Raw genomic sequence first — 18,761 nt, forward strand, 5'->3', positions numbered from 1 at the left:
AAAAGGGACCATAAAGCAGTTTTTTAGTTACTTTTAAATATTCATTTCAGTGCTTTGAATAGATAAATGGATTCATGTGACTCCAAAGTCAAAAAGCATGAAAAGATAGTGGGAGAGTCCCACTCATACTTCTTGCTCAGCTCCCTACTGTGTCCCACAATAATGTGCATGTGTAGTCTCATCCTACCCCTTGCCACAGAAGGTAGCAAGCACGCTCCCAAATGCCTTTCCACTTTGAGTGTCATTCCTTAGCACAAATGTACTGTAATTGATTTAACCAGGAGTTTGTTGGTGGGGGTCATTTCCACCCTTTGCTTTTACAAACAGTGCTGCATTGGGTGCTGAGATTTACTCATTTTCTTTCTCTTTCAGGATGAGAGGGCCTTACCAAAGGGAGACTTTTTCCCTCCTGAGCGTCCACAACAACTTCCCCGTAAGTGTTTCGGTGATAATGGCTGACATTTGGATTTGAGTTACACTAAACAGAAAATTTTAGTACAATTTCACTTACACTTATACTGTGTTGGCCTGCAGTCCTCCTGGCGAGTTCTTTGCTATAGACTTTCCAGGATGAGAAATGAGCAGAGAGATTCACAACAGAAGGATTGTTAGGCTATCTTGTGGTGAGGCAGGATGTAGTTAGATATTTTGAAAGTGTTGTAGGGAAGGAAGAATCAGAAACTGCAAAGAGAATTAAAGCCAGGCTACTCTGGGTTTTAAAAGGTTGGTTATTAGCATATTGCCCAGCAATTCAAACTATGCATAAAAAATTTGTACACATATTCATGACAGCATGAAGTACACATGCTGCAACATGGGTGAACCGTGATTCCATCTATAGGTTATGCTCAGAATGCGCAAATTCATAAGGGCAGAAAATAGATCTGGAATTATATGGTAGTGATGGTTGCATAGCTCTGAATATATTAAAAACTGCTGAATTGTATACTTTGGGTGGATTTTATGGTATCTGAAATGTATCAGTCTAATAATTTTTATGAGGGGACAGAAAAGAGATTGGCTGTTTGCAATATCCATGTGAAAATCTGGTGACAGGGAAGGCTAGTAGATTGGTCGCTCCATGATGGAAGTGACTCATGCTAGTGTGCAGTCCTAGACGAGCAGAGGGCTGGAAGGTGCAGCCTGAGCACAGACAGCAGTGGGTGTGCAGGTGCAGGCAAGGCCAGCTGGAGAAGGAAGACGGATGGGGGGGCCTGTGTGCTCTGCCAGGGGCTCCCTGTGGAGGGCCAGGGAAGGCCTCTGGTTTGGGGCAGCAGCTCAAGCTGAGGACCCCACTGACAGATGGAGTTCAACAGGAGCCTGAACCAGAACACTGACTCTGGAAGTGCCTTTGCAGTTTAGGGTACGGCAGCATAGTAGAGGTGGATCTTGGGGGGAAGTTGGTGGTTTCAGGAGTAGGAGAAGGCTTATCGTTTGAAAGATACTATTATTTAGAGAAGGGCCATGGTTCCTGGTCATAACACATCCATTTCCCCAGTAAATTTTCGCTGTGGTTACTTGAGCAGTGATCACCCACGACCAGGGCGGTGGCTCTTGTTGATTCCTGTGCTGGAGGAAGAGCAGCACCACGGCCCCCTGGAGGAGGAGATGCTCACTGGGCCCCAGGGAGCCCATTATCCTTGGATCTTGGTCTTCTAGCACATTTTAGAGTGTTGACTTCGAAGTCTTCAGTGCTTTGGGGAATTAAGTAACCTTGGTGATCTCTTGCTGTGCAGTTAAAAATGGGGGGTGTAGGCCGGGCACGGTGGCTCACGCCTGTAATCCTAGCACTCTGGGAGGCCGAGGCTGGCGGATTACTCCAGGTCAGGAGTTTGAAACCAGCCTGAGCAAGAACAAGACCCCGTCTCTACTATAAATAGAAAGAAATTAATTGGCCAACTAATATATATACAAAAAATTAGCCGGGCATGGTGGCGCATGCCTGTAGTCCCAGCCACTTGGGAGGCTGAGGCAGCAGGATTGCTTGAGCCCAGGAGTTTGAGGTTGCTGTGAGCTAGGCTGACGCCATGGCACTCACTCTAGCCTGGGCAACAAAGTGAGACTCTGTCTCCAAAAAAAAAAAAAAAGGGGGGGGTGTTAATCAGATTAAATACCTTGGAACTGATGGCAGGTTTTTTTTAATGAATTTTCTTTTCTTTTTTTTTTTTTTGAGACAGAGTCTTACTCTGTTGCCTTTGATAGAGTGCACTGGCATCATCATAGCTCACTGCAACCTAAAACTCCTGGGCTCAAGGGATCCTCCTGCCTCAGCCTCCTGAGTATCTGGGACTACAGGTGCACATCACCACACCCAGCTAATTTTTCTATTGTTAGTAGACATGGCATCTTGCTCTTGATCAGGCTGGTCTCAAACTCCTGATCTCAAGGGATCCTCCCACTGTGTTAGGATTATAGGCATGAGGCACTGTGTCCCGCCTTCATTTAAAATTTTTTTTTTTGAGACAGTCTCACTTTGTTGCCCAGGCTAGAGTGAGTGCACTGGCATCATCATAGCTCACTGCAACCTCAATCTTCTGGGCTCAAGCGATCCTACTGCCTCAGCCCCCCCAGTAGCTTGAGACTACAGGCATATGCCACCATGCCCAGCTAAGTTTTTGTATATATATCTTTTTAGTTGGTCAATTAATTTCTTTCTATTTTTAGTAGAGATGGGGGTCTCGCCCAGGCTGGTTTTGAACTCCTAACCTCGAGCAATCCGCCTGCCTCGGCCTCCCAGAGTGCTAGGATTACAGGCTTGAGCCACCACACCTGCCTCATTTTAAATTTTTTAAATTCATTTTTCTTTGAGATGTGTCCTTCAGAATTTCCCCCCCCCCTCTCTTTTTTTTTTCTTTTTTTCTTGAGACAGACTCTCACTCTGTCTTAAAGGCTAGAGTGCAATGACATCATCACAGCTTACTGCAAATTCAGACTGCTGGGCTCAAGTGATCCTCCTGGCTCAGCCTACCAAGTAGCTGGGACAACAGGCAGGCACCTGGCTAATATTTTTAGTGTTCTGTAGAGGCAGAGTCTCACTATTGCCCAGGCTGGTCTTCAACTCCTGGCCTCAAGCCATCCTCCCACCTCAGCCTCCCCAAAGTGCTGGGATTATAGGCAGTGAGCCACTGTGCCCAATTTTAATTTCTTAAATCTCACCTGGTCCTTGTTTAAGCCTTATATCCAGATTAAGGCAATCCAGAGTATTGCCAGTGTCAGGCCTTTTTAGCTATTTCCAGAATCCAGTCTGTATTCTTGTGTGACCCTATTTGTGAAGTTTGGAGCTAAGGGTGTGCTGGGTATCCATTTGTGGGTTAGGAAACTTTTTGGGCAAGAAGATAAGTTCCTTGAATATATTAGTTTCATTATTATTAAAACCACCCAGGTTCAGAATAGTGTATGCCCTCTGTGTTGATTGGCTGGTTTGTAACATTGATTTTTCTTGAGAAAAGTCCTCTGGGCTGCCAGGTTGGGCAGGGGTGTTTGGCACATTGTGCTGCTTGCTACTTGATGTCACCTTTTGATCAAACATTTTTCAGTTAATGGGTTGGGGAAACAAATAGGTGCTTGAGAATCTTTTCGTATTGGTTGTTGGTAGCTTTCAAGTACATGGATTTTTGGCTGCCTTTGTTGTCTACACACACACATCATATATGCCAGTCTGTGGTTTCATGTACAAGGTTTTGCCTTAAAGGGGAGCACTTCCCAGTGTGGAGGTGACAGAGTTGAATTCTGCATTAGGCCCTGGTTGGTGGGGGGCGGGAGTGGTAGGCTGGAGTGTGACAGCTGCAACACGAGAAACTAAGGCCCTCTGCCTTTGAGGCTCAGGGCTTTCTAAGGAAGGGGAATCTACACTCCTGACTCGTTCTTTTCCTTCCAGATGGCCTTGCTGGCATTGGCATGGGGTTAGGGCCAGGCGGGCAGCCTATTGATGCCAATCACCTGAACAAAGGCATTGGAATGGGAAACCTAGGGCCTGCAGGTGAGAATTACAGTGCGCCTTGCTTGGGGGTTTCTGGGGAAATTAAAGTTATTAAAAGTTAATTACTGGGATAATTGGACCTTAAGTAGTTTAAATGGAATAAAGATTTAATTGGGACAAAATTCCCTCGTTCATCTTGGCTTCATCTTGATAAAGGTATTTTTACTGAGTTGAGTCCTTTTTTTAAAAAAAAGCTGTTACACCTTTTCATTTTGTCCTTCCAACAGCCACCTGAGCTGAGACAGTCATGCCATTTAGGAGGCAAGCCAGAGAGTTGGTCTTGCTCAAGGTCACACTGTCAGTTAGTGACAGAGACTGCAGGTCTCCTGACCATGGGACCACAGCACTGCCATAGTACGCTAAGTACATTGTCCAGACCCTGGGCTCTCACCTGGTGTTGGCACAGCTGCTTCTAGAGGCAGAGCCTTGATAGATGCAGAGGGATGGGGAGAGCCTCAGTGTGTGACACAGCTGTCACTGGGGAAACTGTGGACAGTGTTCTTTTAAAAAGACAAGGAATAGCTAAGGAATGAAAGGTTTAACATTTAGAATGAACTTAAACTTTACCGTTTAGCATTTTTAGTTCAATGTAATGAGGTATTTCTATGCTATTAAGGACTATTTCATTTTTATGACCTCAGACTTAGGTTTTTCTTGGAATCCTTTGAAATTACAGTATGGATGCCCCTATGTCTTACCACTGACAGTTTTGCATGTCCCTAGTTAGTTTGTCTTCCACAGTCCAGTCTGGCGGACCTCAAAGGCCTGGGCCACAACCTTAAATGGCTCCACCAGTCTGAACCCTCACTTCATACACACCTGTGTCTGCCACCTAAAAGGAAAGGCTAGTGGTGGGGGAGAAAGCCTCAGTGATTTTAGGAACTGCCTTTTATTTTGAGGATTTTATTTTTAACAGACTTTTAAAAAAATCCATTTCTGTTCCCTAAAGTAATCTTTCAAAAGTGAATGTTCCATAGTCTGTCTGATAATTGTATTTCATGTTTAACACTGTCTGACTTGGTCACTGAATAAAAAACTATGCAGACCCTACAGAATTTTAAACCACACAAGCTATTATTTTGTTAAAAGCTTAATTAGTTTTCTTGGAATGTGATCTTTTGACAGTTGAAATGGTAGGGCCTTTTCTTGACAGTTACAATATATTCATCATCAGGGATTTTTGTTGTTCATTTGCTGGTTTGGAATTTCTTGTGCTTTTTAAGTTCAAACGTTACTTACTGCTTTGACATAATTTTAGTTTGCATTGACTTTTTCTTTTTAAGGAATGGGAATGGAAGGCATAGGATTTGGAATAAATAAAATGGGAGGTAAGAAATTTAAAATGAAGTACAAATGTTATCACTTTTAGGTGTAGTTTTCTCTTTCCTCTTTTCTTTCTTGTCTTTTAAGCCCTGCATGAAATTCTCATTTTGGTTTCTTAAAACTTTGAGTTTAGAAATTACTTTTCTTACCTGTGCATCACTTCTGGTGGGTGTCTTGGCTTTTGGTTCTGGCTTTCTCACTAACTAGCTCTGTGACCTTGGGCAATCGCTCTATCTCTCTGGTCCTCTTTTTGCTTGTCTATTCATTGAGGGGGTTGGATCAGGTCAGTTTTTTGAAGATGTGATGTATAGACAAGGGCCCTAGCATTTTTTGTTTTTCAAAAGACCTTGGTAAGAAAATCCTTGGCAGAAAATACCCTCGTTGGAACATTTGAAAACCTTTTTCTTTCCCTGTCAGTCTAAGCTGTCTTGTCACGATGGTGCTGAAATGCAGACCTCTCTTGCAGGCATGGAGGGACCGTTTGGTGGTGGTATGGAAAACATGGGTCGATTTGGATCTGGGATGAACATGGGCAGAATTAACGGTAAGAATTGTTTCCTTCCAACCTTCGCGTACTCTTTGCTGGCTCTTGATTCTCAGGTGACTTATAGGCTGCAGGCTCACTTTTAATGGTTTCTCACTTCCAGTTTTCTGCTGAGTCAAATGTCTGTGAATTGCCTTACATATTTCAAAAACTAGACTTAATAATAGACTTAATTCACTTAGTCACTAAACTTTTGAGATGTCCTGTGTTCCAAATTTCTCCAGTATTTGTCCAGTAAAGTTTTAAATCTTTTTTGCCTCCAGCACTAAAAACATGTGCACATCTGTGGTTATGTTTTGCACACTTATTTTATTTATTTTTTATTTATTTATTTAGTGACAGAGTCTCGCTTGTTTTGCACACTTTAAAATGGTCTTCAAGTATAAGGGATTCTTTGGAGGTTTTGATCAGGTTTATGTTTCCCTAGGAGTGCTTGAATAGGTAGTTCTTAATCATCTGCCCTGGCTATAAGTTGTAGGCAGAGGCATTAATAAAAACCACAGACTCCTTTAATTTAGCATTTATATACATGTGCATACATTCTGGTTTGCTATTATTCAAATCCTATAGTCCTCCCCACCTCTTAACAGAAGTATTACAATAATATTATAACTGTGTGTGTTTTATTTAGTCCTTGTGAGAACCACATAACATGTAGGTACTGTTATCCCCATTTCTTTGGAAACTGAGGCACAGAGAGTGACTTGCCTAAGGTCACGTGTCTAGTAACCGGTGGTGCCTGGATGTGAACCCAGGCGGTCTGGCTCCAGAGCCTGGCTCTTCCTCTTGCGGAGATCCTGCCTTTTAGAATTGCCTCCAGCACAGCGCTTGCCCTGGGGCACCAGTGGGGCTGTACAGTGTGCACAAGAAATCAGAAGTCTTTCCTTCAGAAACCCTCTGCAAATTGACTCTTTGGACCCCCACCTGCAAGAAAGCAGCTTCTTTTATACGTAGAAACTTTTCCTGGAATGGGAAATTGGGATTTGGGTTTAAATGTTTCTTTGCTGGTCTGTGGTAAGGTACAGCATGACAATAGTACACAGCAAGCAGGGAACCTTACAAGGACAGACATTAACTGTCAAACTTGAATGAGGACATCTTCTGATAAGCTTCTTCTGGAGTGCAGGGAGTGGGGGCAGGATGCTCCTTGCATTCTTCATGGGTTTCCTGTTCTGGTAAAAAAAGGTGTAGGAAGGTCGTCACCATTAGTAACAAAAGGACAAAGGTCTGTGGATCCATGTGTGTTCAGGCTTGCCAGTAGCTCATGTGTGCATGGGATTTTAACAAAAAGTGAGTTTGAGAAATCTGGCTTGAGAAAATGTTACTCAACAGATACAGTCATTGGAGAGGGAATTTGGGTGGTTGCTGTGAGGAGTGGAGTGGTGTGATTTAGAAGTAAATGAAAACCAGAGCGGGAGGGGTGGGGGGGACCTGTGCTGAACCACTTGACAAAGTCGTTGGTAAACTGGCAGGTGTAATTCAGTAGTCAAGATATGAGCGTGGTGACAGAAGAGTCACAGATGGGTGTGTGTTCTCGAGCTGTGTTCCTAGGTACGCTCGGGGTCATCCCTCTCAGTCCTGCTGTTCTCCAGGGAGTAGGGACCTGTCACACTTGATCAGTGTTCTGAGATTTGGGTGAAGTGGGCTTCTAGAGCCCTTGGGAAAGTTTAAATCACATTGGGAAAAGAATTGGTGGACATTTTGGGTTTAATTTAGTGTTTAGTTGGTGACCATAATGCATCTGTTATGGTCACAGATGCTAACATTAGACTGATGATAAGTCAGATTCTTTGTGCCAATCATTGTAGGTCAAATCTTGACAGGATAGTTATAAAAATTTTAAATCAAAAGACTGTCAAATACCAGACTGGTTTGAGGCAATATTTGATTCTGTCTTTTTTTGAGGGGAGCGAGGTGAGTGAATTGAGGTTTGCATGGGGTTCTGAGGCCTTTGCTTAGCTCAGGATGAAAGGAGAGCAGCAGAGCTCTGTCATGCTGCCACTCTGGGGTTTCTCTTTTGCCTGCTCTGTTGAATGCCCCCTGCCCACCACCCTCAGGCTAGTAGGAGTCAGGTGTATTTGCAGCAGATAACATGCTGTTAACCTGCAGGGTTCACGTGGGTTGATTCAGACTATGAATGTGAAGCTCACCTTCGCCAGTCCTTGTTAGTTTAAGAGCTATTCCTGACATAATGGGGAACAGCTGGTGATACTTCACCATCCGAAATGAATGATAGTTACAGAACATTGCAGCTCTGGAGGCAAGCCAAGCAGTGGACTGCACAGTCTGTGTCACGGGCCAGTACACCATAGCCCGTGATCTAGAAGCCTGTAACCGGAACACAGCAATGCCTAATTTTGCAGCTTTATTGAGGTATGATTTGCAAACAAGGGAAGAAGTAACCAGCAACAGGAATTGGGTAGGGCTTTCTCAAATGGGTGGCAGCTGTGGTGGGCCCTTCCCCATAGGAGCTGAGAGCTTTCTTTTTAAAAGACATTGGGAAAAATGACAAAACTGTTACTCAAATCCCATTCGTTGTATAGATGAAACCACTCCAGTTGTCAGTAGAGAGTCTGTATCTGTGGGCTCAGTTCTCTATTTGGGTGTGCTTCCATATCAGAGCACGGACTTGGGTCCCAGCCTTTGCCTCCCCCTTACCAGGCATGTGACCGTGGTGAAGTTGCTAAATCATTTGGGCCTCAGTTTCTGCAGAAAGGGGCAGTGGTGGTGGAGGGCGGCTGTGAGGAGTCAGTGGCACGGCAATGCACACTAAGCCCTTGGCGCAGGGTGCCCGGTAGGTGGTGCCTGCTGCGGCCCTCTCGCGCGGGTTAACGGTAGCAGTGAGTCCCTGGCGTGCCCAGCATGTGGCTGTGATGGAAGTTGTAAGTTAGTCCTTAAGGGACTAAAGGTAGGTAGGTTGTTTTCAGGGGTTCACTTGTGGTGACTTTCTTTTTTAAGGAATTAAAGGTGAATAATGGCTTCCCCTAGAAGAATTCGGCACACTGATGTTGGTGGTGGCTGTTGCCTGTCTGTAGTTCTGTTTTTAATGTCTAAAATTTGATGGCATTCCTGGAAAGGCCTAGGGTAATATTTTTTTCCACAGAGATGGAGCGTGGCATGGGTGGAGGATTTGAGAGAGACTTTGCCAGAAACGAGATGGGAATGTCTCGAAGCTTTGGAGAGCCCCCTGGCAGAGGAATGGGTAAGAAGGCCCCACGGGCCCCACGCGGGCGGGGTCCTCCCTCTGGGCTACAGGCTGCTGGACATTACCCTGATGTCAGGGGTCTTCTTAGGCAGAGTCTGCTGTTTTTCCTTAGGCTTTTGAACAAGTGTGTTTTTTCTAAACCTAGATAAAAACTTTTGGTCCTTTAATTTTTGTTGATGTCAATAACACCATCTGTCTTTTAGTCTTGTCAAATGGCTTCTATTTAAAAATTGGCATAAGGTTTTTGGGTGCTGTGGGAATGAAAACTGCTGCATTTACATAACCCTGCTTGCTGTCTAGTCCTGGCGGGGTTTCAGGCCCTCAGAAGTGGGCAGGAGTCCCCTCACTCCGGGGCGCTGCGGTGTTGTGGTGGAGTCAGCAGGATGGAGTCGAGTGCTCCCCGGTGCTTCTGAAAGGTCTGGCTGACGAGGCTTTCTCACGTTGGAACGCCTCGGGTATTTGGGCCCAACTCAATGCAGAGAAATTCTTTTTACAGTTTTGGGTACTTGGCAGAGCAGTTTCTTTTCGTGGCTGTCTTTCTGCATTTAGAGTTTCGATGTTTCTGAGAATATCAGTGTAATTCTCTGTCGTTTGTGTGGAGTGAGGAGATTGGCCATTCTTGGGCTCTGAAGTTGTTTCTCTGAAAGGCGATAAGAGCCATGGCCACCCCCCCTCCATCCACCTTCCTCTGCAGCTCACCTGGTGCAGATGCCGGGCCCGGGTAGGGTGTGAGGGTGTTAAGCTGTTTGTATCTAGTTTCTGTTAGCTACATTCTTAGAATTTAGGAAGGCTTTACAAAGATGGTCTTTGGATTCACCCTTCAGCTCATGAGTAGGGCAAGATTCTTAATTCTTCAAAGTTGTCTTTAGGATTCCTGTCTGCTTTGTGTCCTTTTTAAAGGTCGGGAACTACTGGAATCTGTTTCCCAGAGATTGTTTGGTGGAGACTTTTGTTTCTCTTTTCTTGGTTACCATGGTTAGGTGTGAATGGTTTTCATCTTACTAGGGCACTAGTGAAGACTGATTTTATTTTCATTTTGTTTGCTATGGCTGCCTGAGGCTTTATTCCAGATTGTTCTAGAGCTTTAGAATTTCAGGAGCGAGTTCTATCTTTATGTGACTAGGTTGGTCAAAGTCTCCCGCCATGACTAGCTTCATTTTTGTATGTTTGGGAATGGTAGGGCATTTAAGAAGATATTTTAAAACTTAACATTTAACCGCACATACTAATTTGTGGATGCCTATGGCAAGAACAGATGATGTGACTGTCCTCCCACAGGACTTGCTGTGAGCCTTGAGGCCCTTGCCACTCCGCAGCACCTCACCTTGTCTCTGGTGAAACTGGCGGGCATCCTGCCTGGTGTGCACGAGCCGCACACCAGGAGGTGGATGTGGGCTTCTTGCCTGTGGGGTTACTTCGTGTGGCAACAGGAAGCTTCCTGTCCTGACCTGAATAGAAACATCTGCAGGCCTTGCTATCTCCTGCTGCTTTGGCCCCTCTTTCTGATTGAGAGGATGGAGTATTGTCCTGGAATTCCCTGCTGCCACGTGTGATGAGACCCAAGTGAATAAAATGGTCTTTGTACCAAATAAAATACTGAATTTGGGTTTTTAGGGAGGTTACCTGGGTTAGATTTCAGATTCAGTTCTTTTTTTTTCTTTTTCTTTTTTTGAGACAGAGTCTCACTCTGTTGCCCGGGCTAGAGTGCTGTGGCATCAGCCTAGCTCACAGCAACCTCATACTCCTGGGCTCAAGTGATCCTTCTGCCTCAGCCTCCTGAGTAGCTAGGACTACAGGCACACGCCACTATGCCTGGCTAATTTTTGTATATATTTTTAGTTGGCCAATTAATTTATTTCTATTTTTAGAAGAGATGGGGGGTCTCGCTCTTGCTCAGGCTGATTTCAAACTCCTGACCTTGAGCAATCTGCCTGCCTTGGCCTCCCAGAATGCTAGGATTACAGGCGTGAGCCACCACGCCCAGCCCTCAGATTCAGTTCTTGATCTCTTTTTTCTGGGTGATTTACCTGAGAATTGAATCACCGGTGCTGCTTTCTGTGGTGCCTCCCTTCTCTTACATCAAGGCATAGATCTTGGCACTTCTTTGTGCAAACAGCTGCACTTGGTCCTTCAAAAATATAGAAAGGTCTGTGGTCTTTGATCTCAGAGGGCATGCATGGTGCAGTGAGGACGCCACACAAGAGTGGCTCGGGACAGCGCCAGAGGCCAGTCCATCGAAGTGTCCTAGTGAGGAAGCGTGTGTTCTAGATGGCAGTTGACAGGCTCAGCTCAAGCGCTGGATCTGCAGGAGGGCTGGGGCTCCAGGTGGGATTGGCACAGGCAGTGCATGTGCTGCAGGTGGAGGGGCTAATGCCATCAGGTGCAGAGGCTTCCAGGTGAGGGTGCCTGGGGCAGGGGATGAGCAGAACAGGTGCCCACTGGGAGTCAGTGCAGGGAGGCGTGTGGATGCCCATGGGAAGTATCTGGCCTTTCTCTTCAGATCAGTGCCTGGCTGAAAGCCCTTGCAGGGGAGAGCCAGCCTAAGCTCGGGCACGACAAACAGAACCACAGGTGTCATGGAAGAATAACTCCACTTGCTAGCAGGCTGAAGTCTGGTTTTTTGTTTGTTTTGTTAAGATAAGGTCTCGTTCTATTGCCCAGCCTAGAGTATGGTGACTTCATTATAGCTCAGTGTAGTCTCGAACTCCTGGGCTCAAGCCATCCTCCTGCTTCAGCCTCCTGAGCGTAGCCGGGACTACAGGGATGCACCGCCACGCCTGGCTAATTATTTTTACTTTTTTGTAGAGACAGAATCTCTACAAAGTCCAGGCTGGCCTCAAACTCTTGGGCTCAAGCAGTTCTCCCACCTCAGCCTTCCAAAGTGCTGGGATTACAGGCGTGAGCCACCCTACCCAGCCTGAAATCTCTGTTTCTTAGTGTACTTCCCCACCTCCTTCCTTAGCAGTTAGTTGGAGTACAAGAAACAGCTGATTTGTGGTTATGGTCATAATACAAAATGTGCTTTGTGGCTGGTGTCCAGGTTGCTGAGCATGTACTCTAGGACCAGAGAAGGTGGGTACAAGTGAGTATCTTCTACATAAGAAAAGAATGACCAGAAACTCGAAATGGTAACATTAATAACATTTAACCTTTAAAGAGATTTGTATAAGCAGTGGGCAAGTGAGCAGCAGTGTTTTCTGTTTGTGGGGTGTGTGTGTGTGCGTGTATGTGTGTGTGTGTGTGTTTCAGGTTGCGGAAGTATTTCCTCACATGGCTCATCAGTTCTGTGATATTCCCAGCGCTGTGTGCAGGTGCTTACTGGCTTTGCCATTGAGGCTGTAAGTGGAGCTGTAGGGTAATGAGAGGTGCTGATTGGCTGCAGGTGGATGAATGTAGGCTTCAGCCTTCTGAACAGGAAGTTCCGAAAAAGGGTCCTTAGTTTCCAGCTGAGGTGAAATGGGGAACCCTCATTCGAGGGGTCTGGACCAGCTTAGAAAACTGTGCCACTGGGCAAGGGCCGACAGCCCTGTTCTTGCACTGCCTGAGTTCAGTCCGTGGACGCACACAGCTCCTAGCTCTGCTGGGCGCATTCGCAGGTGACCCCGCACACTGGGCCTCAGACTCTGGAGCTACATGGGATCCTAGCATTGTGACCCATCATGAAGGACTCTTCTAGTTTTCTGCGAAATGATCTTGTCTATATGTATATATTTCTTATCCCCTTCCCCTTTCCCTTTTTCTTTTTTTATTTATATTTTTTATTAGTAGTATTTCTACTCTGGAATCTATAATGAGCAAATTTCTGTTACCATAATGAGCAAATTTCTGTTACCATAGAGAAATCTGGCTAATTAATTTTTCTTCCTGATTTCCTTAGAAATCCTAAGTAATGCACTGAAGAGAGGAGAGATCATTGCAAAGCAGGGAGGAGGTAGGAAACTCTTAGTTTGATGTTTGTTTTCTAGAACAGGCTGTTACTGCCGGGGACAGTAGAGTGTAGTGGTGAGATGCTCGGGCTCTGACAGGACTCCAAGGGTGGGGCCAATTCTCCCTTTCCTAGCTGTGTGACATTTGGCAAGTCACTGAACCTCTCTGTTTCTCATCCTAATTTGTACAGTGGGGGTGTAATAGCACCTACCTCCGGGTTGTTGTGAAGAGTAAATGAGCTAATGCACGTACGCACTTATGTAAGTGCTGCATAAGTGTTAGCCATTGCCAATATTTTAATGCCCCTGTGATTTGGGGACTTTCTTGTTTTCCATACTCCAAAATTGTGAATTCCTAAAAGTAAACATTTTTTTCTTATATAAACCTGGTTGTAAGAGTGAAAGTACACGTAATAGATGACAAATGCTTACTAAAATATACACGTGTACTGGTTATTAAAATTCAGAAATTTTTTTTTCTGGAGACAAGAGTCTCTGTTGCCCAGGCTAGAGTGCCGTGGCGTCAGCCTAGCGCACAGCAACCTCAGACTCCTGGGCTCAAGTGATCCTCCTGCCTCAGCCTCCCCAGTAGCTGGGACTACAGGCATGCGCCACCATGCCCGGCTAATTTTTTCTATATATTTTTAGTTGGCCAATTAATTTGTTTCTATTTTTAGAAGAGACGGGGTCTTGCTCTTGCTCAGGCTGGTTTCGAACTCCTGACCTTGAGTGATCTGTCCACCTCGGCCTCCCAGAGTGCTAGGATTACAAGCGTGAGCCACCTTACCTGGCCAAAATTCAGAAAATTTTTGAAGAAAGTAGATATTTTCTGAAGTCCCACTGCCCAGTGATGAATTTTGGCCTATATTCTTGGTGAACATTTTGGTCTATATTCTTCCATTAATGCAGTTTAATGGGTACTTAGAACTAAATATGCTTTTCAGCCCAATTTTCCTCAAGGCTCTGAGTGTCTTGGTATTTCCTTGGCATCTCCCCTGCCGTGGTGGGCTGGTTCTGCACCTCCAGACCAGCTCCGTGCTTCCTAATTCTCTGCTGTCAGCATTGGGAGTTGCCTCGTTTCTGATGCCACTTGGCAAACTGCCCACCCTTGCTAGGTCCCTTACCTTTCCTGTTACTGTGAGAGGGAGTTAGATAGTTTCTGAGACATTTCTGCTCTGAAAGTCAGATATTCTTAAAGTTGGGCTTGTTTTGACCACTAAGTATGCTGCTATTCAGCTGAGGAACCAGGCACGGAGAAGTAGAGTGACTTGTCGAGGTCATAGCCTTGGTCAGTTAGAGGACCAGTTGGATTTGCATCTCGGACTAGGCTGCTTGGTCAGTAACGGGCTGGCTTTGGACTGGACCACCATTCCCAGCAGGGCCTGCGCTCAGCACGTGCGAAGTGGTGGGCAGTGGCCTTGCCGGGGGAGCCAGACCCGCCCTCTCCTGCCGACTGACCCTGGGCCTCTTCCCAAGCCTGCAGCGCCACTGACCACGTCCTTCCAAAGGCAGCCAAGTTGGGCAGAAGTGTCCCTGACAGTGAGCTTCCTAGAAGTGGCCAGCCGTGTGCACTTGTGTACAGAGCATCTGCTTTGGTGCTTCTGTTTCTTTCTCTCTGCTTGATTATGTGGTGGTCTAGTCACTTGTCTGCCCTGGCAGTGCTAAGGAAATGCAGCCAGACTGGCCACCAGCAGAGCACCTTAGAGGGACAGATGGGGGAGGGTAAAGGTTGTGAGTGACTTTGCATCATCTCCATATGACTCCTGTCACTGGGTGGCCCTCCTGAGTGTGGGGTTTCCACGCCTTGCCCAAGAGCTTTCTCAATGTCTAATGAAGGGGAAACTTCAGAGGTCTCAGGAATTGACACGTGTGGCTCACAGAGCTTGTCAGATAGTAGCACCTGAGAAGCCACACGGAAGGGAGGTGGGATTTTGCTCTTTGTAACTGTTATTACAAAAGTTGCAGCTGTGCAGAGAAGGAGGAATGATAAGGAGCCCATGTACTTACCGCGCAGCTTTTAACAGTTGTGAACGTTTGAGGGGTGTCTTAGTGGGAAATTGTTTCGGGGTGTAATTCCTAATCTGTGCTTGTGAACTGAAGTGCCCAGGCCTGGCATTGTGTGCACACACGTGTACCAGTCCCTGACACCCACCTGTGTTTTGTGTCCCTGTTTCAGGTGGAGGTGGAGGCAGCGTTCCTGGAATTGAGAGGATGGGCCCTGGCATTGACCGCATTGGCGGTGCTGGCATGGAGCGCATGGGCGCTGGCCTGGGCCATGGCATGGATCGCGTGGGCTCTGAGATCGAGCGCATGGGCCTGGTCATGGACCGCATGGGCTCTGTGGAGCGCATGGGCTCTGGCATCGAGCGCATGGGCCCACTGGGCCTCGACCACATGGCCTCCAGCATCGAGCGCATGGGCCAGACCATGGAGCGCATTGGCTCTGGCGTGGAGCGCATGGGCGCCGGCATGGGCTTCGGCCTGGAGCGCATGGCCGCTCCCATCGACCGTGTGGGCCAAACCATTGAGCGCATGGGCTCTGGTGTAGAGCGCATGGGCCCTGCCATCGAGCGCATGGGCCTGAGCATGGAGCGCATGGTGCCCGCAGGCATGGGGGCTGGCCTGGAGCGCATGGGCCCCGTGATGGATCGCATGGCCACTGGCCTGGAGCGCATGGGCGCCAACAACCTGGAGCGCATGGGCCTGGAGCGCATGGGCGCCAACAGTCTGGAGCGCATGGGCCTGGAGCGCATGGGCGCCAACAGCCTCGAGCGCATGGGCCCTGCCATGGGCCCTGCCTTGGGTGCTGGCATTGAGCGCATGGGCCTGGCCATGGGTGGCGGTGGCGGTGCCAGCTTTGACCGCGCCATCGAGATGGAGCGTGGCAACTTTGGAGGAAGCTTCGCAGGTTCCTTTGGTGGAGCTGGAGGCCATGCTCCTGGGGTGGCCAGGAAGGCTTGCCAGATATTTGTGAGAAATGTGAGTGTCTCGGCGTTGCTGTGCACCAAGGGAGGAGGGAGGCAGGGGTTGGTGGACTGAATGATGGCAGGTCTAGGTCATTGGTGATGTCCTTGATGGGGAACCAGGTAACACGGATAGCACACCTTGTCCCCAAAGGTTGGTGCTGGTGGGACGAGGAAGGAGTGTGAGAACTTTTGGTACTTGTTTGGCAAGAACATTGGGTTCTGAGAGAGCCTGGGCTTTTCCAGCTTGTTGGACTGCAGAACACTGTGAGCTGAAAGGCTCTAGTTTGTGATCCTGTGGCTTGAAGAGCCACTAAGTCTTGGCAGGATGATTCAGAGAAAGAGGCGGCTATAATTGAATTAAGAATTATCTGTCCCAACTCAGCCACCATTAGCCACTGTTGAGGGATTTTAAGGACCACATGGCACAGGCCCAAAGCGTCGCAGGTAGAGCCCCAGGAGCGAACTGGCCGTGCCACCTCACAGCCTTGTCCCAGATAGACTTGTTTTGTTCCCTGCTCAGTCTGCAGGGCAGCTAGCATCTGTGAGTAATAAGAAATCCTTGAGGTGGCCTCAGAGCCAGCTGTGAGGTCTGTGGTGGGATTCGGTCGGATTGTACATCAGTCTTCTTTTTCCCCCCAGCTCCCATTTGATTTCACATGGAAGATGCTAAAGGACAAATTCAATGAATGCGGTAAGTGCGTGGGAGGGGCTTGCTCGGTGCTTCCGTGTGCTGTGGCTTGTTGGTGACACTGCCGAGTCGAGCAGTGTCCCTGGCTTTCAGAGCCCCCCATCGACTCCGGGGATCGCTGGGCCCTGCCAGTTTTCTGCCCATGCAGATATTCAGGCAGCTTGTCGAGCGTCCTGTTATGTGTCATGTGCTTTTCACCTGTGTTCCCATTGTGGCCTTAGCTTTCTTTTTTTCTTTCTATTTGGGTTTTTTTTTTTTTTTTTTTTTTTTTTTGAGACAGAGTCTCGCTTTGTTGTCCAGGCTAGAGTGAGTGCCGTGGCGTCAGCCTGGCTCACAGCAACCTCAAACTCCTGGGCTCCAGCGATCCTTCTGCCTCAGCCTCCCAAGTAGCTGGGACTACAGGCATGCGCCACCATGCCCGGCTAATTTTTTATATACATATCAGTTGGCCAATTAATTTCTTTCTATTTATAGTAGAGACGGGGTCTCGCTCTTGCTCAGGCTGGTTTTGAACTCCTGACCTTGAGCAATCCGCCCGCCTCGGCCTCCCAGAGAGCTAGGATTACAGGCGTGAGCCACCGCGCCCGGCCCTCTATTTGGGGTTTTTGAAATGAGTCGGTGTCGTCCCATTTCACAGATGTCTGGCAAAGGCACCTTCCTAAGGGTGCATGGCTTCTAGGTGGCAAAGCCAAATAACATAGCTAGTTCGGTGGCCCTGGTCACGAGCAACACTTTGTAGAAGTGAGGCTCAGGCTTCTTTTCAGCTACATCGACATTAAGCCTAAGGAGGCTTGGTGGCGGCTGCCTCGGGGTTCCCTGTCCCTGTTTCAGCAGTGGCTGGGACTTCTCCACCATTGCTGTTTCTCCCTGGGTCTACTCTTGGGCAAGCTGTTGAGTCACGGCCCACTCCTCAGTTCCCACACTCGAGTGAGAACTCCAGCCCCTGGAAGGCTGGTCCCTCCTCCTCCATCTTCCTCCTGTCCCTGAATCTGAGCCACAAGTGCTGCAAGTCTCCAGAAAGCTCTCGTGCCAGCTGTTACCAGCAAGTCTTCCTGGTGAATTTCCACTTCAGCTCTCTCAAAACTTCCTGAGAGCCCCCAGCGTGTTGGTCCTCTCCTCGGCAGAGCTAGTGCTTCTGGGATCGTGGGCCTCCAGCTCCCCATTTGCACGTTCTCGTCCTTGCCACTGTAGAACCCTGGGTTTCTAGGGTGCGTACCCTGTAGACCTGACCCACTTCTGCAGTGCTGACATATACCCTGCCGCTAGCAGGTGCTCGAATGAAACAAGTGTGACCTGCTTGCTCACTGTGACTGGGCTCGTGTCGAGACGGCGCAGAGGTGTCACTTGGATTGGCGATGGCTTCATAGCCAGAGCGGTGGCGTATTGAAAATGAAGCCTCTGTAAAATTTGCCAACGAAGTTGGCTTTACATGGCCCCTTCTTTTTTGAACCTTCTGGAACGTAAAGACATACATCTGAAGCCTCCAGGAAGGTTTATCGTGGTGCACTCAGGCTGTTGCCCTGTTAGCAGGAGAATGGCAATGTGGCTGAGGGCCCGTAGTCCCTGGTTCCTGCCACCGTGTTCTCCAACAGGTGCTCTGGGCTGAGTGGAGCCCAGACAGGCTGAGCTGTGGGTTTGCCTGACAGGTGTGGTCTCCTCTTCCTCCCTGTGCAGGCCACGTGCTGTACGCTGACATCAAGATGGAGAACGGGAAGTCCAAGGGGTGCGGAGTGGTGAAGTTCGAGTCTCCAGAGGTGGCCGAGCGAGCCTGCCGGATGATGAACGGCATGAAGCTGAGCGGCCGGGAGATCGACGTGCGGATCGACAGAAACGCTTAAGCAGTTGCCTTTTTTAAACATCGATACCAGACCTCTGAATTTGTATTTTTTCTTGTTAACCATTTTAATTTGTTGGCTGGATGTATAAAGATGTTTAAAAAATTCAGTTGCTTTTTGGGGTAATTTGAATTACTTTTTTAATGACTGGGGTTCCATTTGACTGTTTGCATTGAGATTGCAATGTGCGCAATTTTTTTTGTAGTTGTGGCATCTTGTTGACATCAAATATGACTTTGATAATAAATACCAGTTCCTGAAATGGGCGTGCCCATGTGTTTGTGTTTTAGGGGCG

The 18,761-nt window shown here is 47.6% G+C and overlaps 1 protein-coding gene across 12 annotated transcripts in view; it reads left to right on the forward strand.

The window, feature by feature from the left end:
- The window catches only part of HNRNPM (heterogeneous nuclear ribonucleoprotein M), a 43,304-nt gene extending 24,578 nt beyond the window's left edge, over nucleotides 1–18,726 (forward strand). For 3 of the 12 annotated variants that reach the window (XM_012790823.2, XM_075998021.1, XM_075998016.1), the window contains 9 exons: nucleotides 373–433; nucleotides 3,878–3,979; nucleotides 5,263–5,307; nucleotides 5,769–5,846; nucleotides 8,950–9,048; nucleotides 12,929–12,982; nucleotides 15,154–15,956; nucleotides 16,583–16,634; nucleotides 18,306–18,726. In XM_012790823.2, the coding sequence (XP_012646277.1) occupies nucleotides 373–433; nucleotides 3,878–3,979; nucleotides 5,263–5,307; nucleotides 5,769–5,846; nucleotides 8,950–9,048; nucleotides 12,929–12,982; nucleotides 15,154–15,956; nucleotides 16,583–16,634; nucleotides 18,306–18,469 (1,458 nt within the window). In that variant the 3' untranslated portion in view covers nucleotides 18,470–18,726. The remainder of the gene's footprint in view (nucleotides 1–372; nucleotides 434–3,877; nucleotides 3,980–5,262; nucleotides 5,308–5,768; nucleotides 5,847–8,949; nucleotides 9,049–12,928; nucleotides 12,983–15,153; nucleotides 15,957–16,582; nucleotides 16,635–18,305) is intronic. The other 9 variants (XM_012790815.3, XM_012790822.3, XM_075998018.1 and 6 more) reach the window with 6 other exon arrangements.
- Nucleotides 18,727–18,761: the final 35 nt, after the last annotated feature.

Source organism: Microcebus murinus, chromosome 27 (assembly GCF_040939455.1).
Source record: "Microcebus murinus isolate Inina chromosome 27, M.murinus_Inina_mat1.0, whole genome shotgun sequence".
NCBI classification, from domain to species: domain Eukaryota; kingdom Metazoa; phylum Chordata; class Mammalia; order Primates; family Cheirogaleidae; genus Microcebus; species Microcebus murinus.